This window comes from Lissotriton vulgaris, chromosome 3_1, assembly GCF_964263255.1.
Source record: "Lissotriton vulgaris chromosome 3_1, aLisVul1.2, whole genome shotgun sequence".
In the NCBI taxonomy this organism is placed as follows: domain Eukaryota; kingdom Metazoa; phylum Chordata; class Amphibia; order Caudata; family Salamandridae; genus Lissotriton; species Lissotriton vulgaris.
This window is the reverse complement of record NC_141689.1, coordinates 509,968,738-509,975,682: the sequence shown is the minus strand read 5'-3', so window position 1 is coordinate 509,975,682 and position 6,945 is coordinate 509,968,738. Positions and strand designations below refer to the sequence as shown.

Genomic DNA, 6,945 nt, shown 5'->3' with positions numbered 1-6,945 from the left:
TTGAATCCAGTGGCAAAGTGAGCAAGGAACCTACGTCTGGGCATACCATGCCAACTTAGGGCGTACAAAGCAAAACCAAAGGCAATTCTGGACAGAGTGTTAAACATTGCAAGCACTCACCCCCAGTCAACTGATCTGGGTTTAATCCATCAACATTCTTTAGCTCACTCCGCCACCCCAGTTCAGACATGGCCATATGCAAATCAGTCTGACCCTGTGCCTCATCAGAAAAGTCCCGCTGAACTGCCAAGCAATGTCTTCCCTGGACCAGAAACAAGCGTCCTGGGACCGGATTCTGGCTAATCAGCCATCATCAGCCAGGCTAGCTTGAATCCAGTGGCAAAGTGAGCAAGGGACCTATGTCTGGGCATATCCTGCCAACTTAGGGCGAACAAAGCAAAACCAAAGATAATGGTGGATGGAGTGTTGAACATTGCAAGCACTCATCCCCAGTCAACTGCTCTGGGTTTAATCCATCATCATTCTTTAGCTCACTCCGCCACCCCAGTTCAGATATGGCCATATGGAAATCAGTCTGACCCTGTGCCTCATGGGAACAGTCCAGCCTGAACTGCCGAGCCATGTCTTCCCTGGGATGCTTGTTTCCAGTCCAGGGAGGACCTGGCCTGGCAGTATGGGCTGGACTGTTCCCATTGGGCGCAGGGTCAAGACTGATTTGCATATGGCTGGGTCCAAACTGGAATGGCATGTTGAACAAAAAAACGATGGATTTAGGCCCAGATCTCTGTACTGGGGTGAATGTATGACATTGTTCTGCATTCTTTCCATCAATAGTTTTTTTTGTATTTGTCACCCCGAGTGGGACGGGTATACTCAGACAGGAGTCCCGTGCTTTCCATGCCACTGGAAGGAAGCTACCATGGCCGAAGAGTGTTGTAACCCCAAAACCGGTCCTAGGATGCTTGTTTCCAGTCCAGGGATGACCTGGCCTGGCAGTTCCGGCTGTCCTGTTCCCATTGGGTGCAGGGTCAAGACTGATTTGCATATGGCTGGGTCCAAACTGGAATCACATGGTGAGCAAAAAAACGATGGATTTAGGCCCAGATCTCTGTACTGGGGTGAATGTATGACATTGTTCTGTATTCCTTCCATCAATAGTTCTTTTTGCATTTGTCATTACGAGTGGGACGAGTATGCTCAGACGTGAGTACTGTGCTCTCCATGCCACTGGAATCAAGCTATCCTGGCTGAAGAGGGGTGAAACCCCGAAACTGGTCCTAGGATGCTTGTTTCCAGTCCAGGGAGGAACTGGCCTGGCAGTTCGGGCTGGACTGTTCCCATTGGTCGCAGGGTCAAGACTAATTTGCATATGACTGGGTCCAAACTGGAATGGCATGGTGAGCAAAATAAACTATGGATTTAGGCCCAGATCTCTGTACTGGGGTGAATGTATGACATTGTTCTGCATTCTTTCCATCAATAGTTATTTTGGCATTTGTCACCACAAGTGGGACGGGTATGCTCAGACGTGAATCCCTTGCTCTCCATGCCACTGGAATCAAGTTATCCAGGCTGAAGAGGGGTGAAACCCAGATACCGGTCCTAGGATGCTTGTTTCCAGTCCAGGGAGGACCTGGCCTGGCAGTTCAGGCTGGACTGTTCTTAATGGGCACAGGGTCAAGACTGATTTGCATATGGCTGGGTCCAAACTGGTATGGCATGGTGAGCAAAAAAACGATGGATTTAGGACCAGATCTCTGTACTGGGGTGAATATATGACATTGTTCTGCATTCTTTCTATCAATAGTTCTTTTTGCATTTGGTGTGGCTTGGTCATATCTGGTGAAATGCTGTGGCTGCTTGCCGCCCTGTTATAATGCCCAGCAGCGCAGCCAGGGCCTGCATTTTATGTATACTTCTGAGGTTTCCTCTCTTGAGGGGAGGACCACCTTTTGAGTAGCAACTTTGATAAAGGTGAATAGGACAGATAGTAACGAATATTAAATCTTCCTTAGGGGCCACAATATTTTCTGTTTTTTGATTTGATGCCATGTTTGTGCAGTGCAGTCAATGGTACCTGTCTCCCTTCCCTTTTCCCGCACTTTTCATGTTTCAAACACCAGATGCTCAAATCCTCTGTGCTTACAGTAAGTCATCGTCTGGTGTGAAGCCCAATAAAAGGTATTTCTGCAACAAAGTGTACTTTGCTTCCATTGCTAGTGCTGTATAAGAACAAGTGTGAGGTAACTTGTTCTCTTTTCTGCAGTTTGCCGGGCACACGTGCCCTCGTATCCTTATCCTCAAATTCTACACACCGCACGTGCTTCGAGAAGCCTTTTCATGGGCGCGCATGGTCTGACAGCCTTTGGAGTAAGCATTGGTTTTGCCTGTTGCCTGGTTACAGAGAGCTTGTTTTTGCAGGCCGCTCGCCCAGCTTGCAGGCGCTTTGCATACACCTGGCGCAAAGCATTGCCTCTTATTTGCATGGCTCTACGGAGCTCCCAATATTTGTGAATAGAGCTCCCTCCAGATCTAGCAAAGACACACTAGGCACATAAAATCGTTATTTCTTGAAATAATCTGAAAACACGAATCACTTCTTTCTGCCATACGATTAAATCATAGCCATTTTGAATGTTGTACAAAAAATGTGCCTGCTACCAGTATCTATTCATGAGGCCTTGGCACCTTTGAGAGTTAGATGACGGTTTAAACTTCATCCCTGTGCCCACCACTGTGTCTTTTACTTCCATATGATGTCCATGTACTTCTCTTGTGGGACTGATTTCTTGAGCTCATGGGTAGGGATTTAGATGGTTGTGTCCATTTATGTACACATTTTGGTCCCGGGTCTGGGCGCATTCTTATTTTCTCTCTAGTAAACGGGCACCATGGTGAAGATTAATGTACCAAAAATCAATCAGGTCTCATCATAGGCGTGAGCGGTGCCACTTTATCGCTTCCTTTCTTACCTTCACCTGTAGCTCAGCGCTGTCTTCAGCCCAAGCTCCCTGGGGGGACCTCTGCCTCAGCTGAAGCAAAACAACGTATTCCCTGTCCCCTGCGCGCTATTTTGGGTTTTTTTCCCTCTTTGCTTCCTAGCAACTAATTGCATTTCCTTCCTACCTGCTCTAATGAAGAAGAGTCAGGGTCCCTCCTCCAACCTCCTTGAAGAGAACACCCCCTGGAAGGTTTGCAAGGTGACGGAGGCTCTTACCTGTCATTGCAGGTGATTGAAAAAAGGGCTTCAGGAGGAAGCATCCAATTGAAACTCACGGCCAGATGACGCAAGTTGTGAAGACACCTTTGCCCTGCTGTCATTGGCCCGGGGTCCGACTCTTCAATGGGAAATAGCCGTGCTGGGGAGTGGCCAAAGGTATAAAGGCTCCTGCACCCTGGCGAGCATCACCTGTTGGAGATACTCAGTTTTGGAGGACCAATCACTGCCAGGTATGTAGATGGCCCATTACTTTTCATATTTGGTGGCTTGGACTCAAGGTGCACGACGAGCTCCTTCACACTGGTGGAAGCTGGTCCTTTGAGCACGCACATATTCCTGTAATGGTTGACGCTGCATAGCTGACCAGTGAATCAGACATGGAATTCCAGCCATTTTCGAATTAGCTTCTGCATCTGACCTGCTACAGTGGTTGGACTTATTGACCTCTTCCAGATCTCATTCCTAGGTTCTCTGCTCTAGTAACTAGACCCTTTTTCTTTCATTTCCAGTGGCCATCCGTTCGCCATGCCTACACAACTGGAGACCGCAATGGACACCTTGATCCGCATCTTTCACCATTACTCTGGGAAAGAAGGCGACAAGTACAAGCTCAACAAAGGAGAGCTGAAGCTGCTGCTGCACAGCGAGCTGACTGACTTCCTGGCGGTAAGTCCAGTCGACCAACAGCATGCAAGGACACATCTGGGATCCTGGGAGGGTATCGCTGTAGGGGAACTGACTGGCTGGTTTTTATATAGTATGTATTGTAACCTTCTTTTGTGAAGGCGACAGTATTTTACACATAGTGAGAGACATATGCACAGAGTGTCCGCATCTGCAGGACGATCTACTAAAATGTGGCATTCGTTTGTGGGAGTTTTTGCAATCTTTGTTGATGCTCTGTAGATGGTATTGCACTGATGCGGTCAGCACTGGACAACAGACTGTGAAATGTATGGAGGTCGCAAACCTAATTATTTTGCCTTAATTTAGTCTGATGTGCATGTAAATACTACCGATAGAAACTGCAGGCAGAGAACATGTTGAACTGGTGGCTTCGAACAATGTGCACAGTTTGTCACCTGCTCGAGGGCGTCATGAAGGTATTACCTTACACCGATTTAATCCAGTCTTTGTCACTAATGAATGAGCTCTGCTCCTGCTTTCCTTGCGTAATTATTGAGGAGCAGAGACCCTCAGACCTTAGTCACACCGGATCCGACCCACAAGTGTCGAGGCGGTGCAAATATCACTTACTTACCTGCATGAAACTTTGTTAGTCGCTGATATAGGATTCACTTTGAGAAGCAAGTAATATACATAAAATGTGTTGTGCAAGCGTCAAATAAGTTCAAGCAAGAGTGTACAATAGTGATGTGGCACCTCAAAAATTTTTGGACTATATTTGACTGTCAAAAATAACGAAGTGTAGCCTCTGAAAAGAGAGCACTGTATTGTTGAAAGGACAACACAGAGACACATATATATATATTTATATATAGCTATATATAGCTATATATAGCTATATATATATATATATATATATATATATATATATATATATATATATATATGTCTCTCTCTCTACACTCATATATATATATATATATACATATATATATATATATATATATACATACATTTATATGAGTAAAAACAATTATGAAAGGCGTGTATGTGTGTATATGTATAAATATATCTATATAGATAGATAGATAGATACATATTCATATATACTTGCCTTTCATAATTGTTTTTACTCAGTTTAAACTTTTAAAGCTCTTCCACGGTTACCTTCAGTTTCAGTCTCAGTTTTTCACAAGGGACTTCCCACAAGACAGAGCACCCACATGTTGCCACCCTTGGTGGGGATAGAGAATCTAATAAAAAATATTGGTGATTGAGAGTACTATACCACTGTTCAGGAAGTTGAGGCGGCATGGGACCTGCGGGGTTGCAGTACCTTGCGATACTTCTGATATGATGGAATGCAGCCATGGACTGCAGTCACTTCCTGTGACGCTTTGATACTACGATCAAAGAAGAAATAAAGGGGTATATATGCAAGAAAATTTCGGAGCGCGGTGTGACCCCAAATTTGTCAATGTCGCGCTCTGACATTTTCAAAACGCAGGGATGCATTCCCCCTATCGCTGGTGCTAAAAAAAGTTGCCTAGCCCCAGTTCAGGCACCCTGCCACCATGTCGCAAGGGTGCCTGCCTGCAGGGGCAATGGTTTATGGGCAGGAAGGAACACCTTCCTGCACATAAACAATCAAGAATCGCGATTTGTCCTTTCTGGGTGTGCTGCCTTCTGCAGCACACACAGAGTGAGCAAAATATCGTATCGCCATCCTAAGAATAAGTTTTCCTGGCCTTAGTTTTTGGTGCTGCTCCAGACTTATAAATATGGGGCAGCATCAAAAAATGATGGGTGTTGCGGTGGACCGCCCACAGCAACATCCATTCTCCGCCCCTCTGACATGCAGCAGACTGCTGAGGAAAGGGCATATTGGCATATTTACAAGGTGACGTTAAGTCTCGTTAAGTGGCTGAATACCATCTTGTAAATATGGGGTAGGGAGCAACGCCACCGGAGCATCATAAAAAGGGACCCTCTGGTGTCGTTAGGGGCTTGTAAATATCCCCAAAGTTTCCAAACTTGCAAAGAAACACTATCTGTGGTCTGCTGCGCACTGGCTTTACAACACACCCTTGCCGCAGAATGGGCCTTGTATTTCACGCTAAGATGCAAACTTCAGCAAGTGATCCCAACCAAAATGGTTCGTCTGCCAGTACGTATTTTGTGTAGTCCAGCGCCCTAAAAGTCTAGTCACCAGTAATACATGCTGCAATTCATTTCGTCCTTCAGAAAGCATGTTACCACAGGAAGACACGCGCTGGGAGCGCTGCAGCTTTGGTTGAGTAATTAAATGCTGGCCAGTTACACCTGTCGCGCATTCAGTGACGGCTGATGGAGAAAGGGAGGCAGAGTCAAAAACCAATTCCCTGGGGGCCGGGGTGGGGGGGCTGGGGGCAAGGGCGGCACACGCAGCCTCTGGCAGACGGGCGTTCACGCCTCCTCATTAACCCAAGAGACAGATTGTGACAGGTTGAACCGATGCAGTCCTGCTTCTCACATCAATGTGGCCCGCGTGCGTGACGTTGTTTTCTTCTTCTCACCTTTAGTGTCAAAAGGATCCACAGCTGGTTGACAAGATTATGAACGACCTCGATTCCAATAAGGACAACGAAGTGGATTTCAATGAGTTCGTCGTTCTGGTTGCTGCTCTGACTGTGGCCTGCAATGACTTTTTCGAAGAGCAACTAAAGAAAAAGGGAAAGTAGAGGGATGATTGGTCCGTAATGTCATCTATCAGTGGCGATCGTGAAATGTCATTTGAGTGATTTTGTCTAAATTCTATCAGCATTATAAATCGGTGTCTATATATATATAATTATTATGACAAAATAAACATTTGAAAAATGTAGTTTTTCTCACATTTACTTGCATCTGGTCTGTAGCAGAGAATATTAAATATTTAATGTATGCAAAAAAGTATGATATGCCTGGTGGGCAGGAACTTAGTAGCAAATTATCTCATGGATATCGACTCACCCAGATGCCATGAGAAGTGGAAAGGACATCATACATCTTGACCGTCAATGGCATTACTGTGACATCATATGACCTTTGATCCCAGTGACATCACAGGAAGTGCTATAATGTGACCTTTGCCCACAATAACATTATAGCAAATAGCA

At 45.6% G+C, this 6,945-nt stretch overlaps 1 protein-coding gene across 1 annotated transcript; it reads left to right on the top strand.

Annotated features, from left to right (window-relative positions):
* Nucleotides 1-3,281: 3,281 nt before the first annotated feature.
* S100Z (S100 calcium binding protein Z) lies at nt 3,282-6,669 on the top strand. The gene is made up of 3 exons (XM_086962972.1): nt 3,282-3,411; nt 3,691-3,847; nt 6,370-6,669. Exons 2-3 carry the CDS (start codon nt 3,707-3,709, stop codon nt 6,526-6,528), a joined length of 300 nt encoding a protein of 99 aa, XP_086819098.1. The 5' UTR covers nt 3,282-3,411; nt 3,691-3,706; the 3' UTR covers nt 6,529-6,669.
* Nucleotides 6,670-6,945: the final 276 nt, after the last annotated feature.

Coding starts and splice junctions, on each gene's coding strand:
- S100Z (XM_086962972.1), top strand. CDS start 3,707: ATGCCTACACAACTGGAGACCGCAATGGACACCTTGATCCGCATCTTT. Junction 3,848..6,369: donor AGCTGACTGACTTCCTGGCG/GTAAGTCCAGTC, acceptor TCTCACCTTTAG/TGTCAAAAGGATCCACAGCT.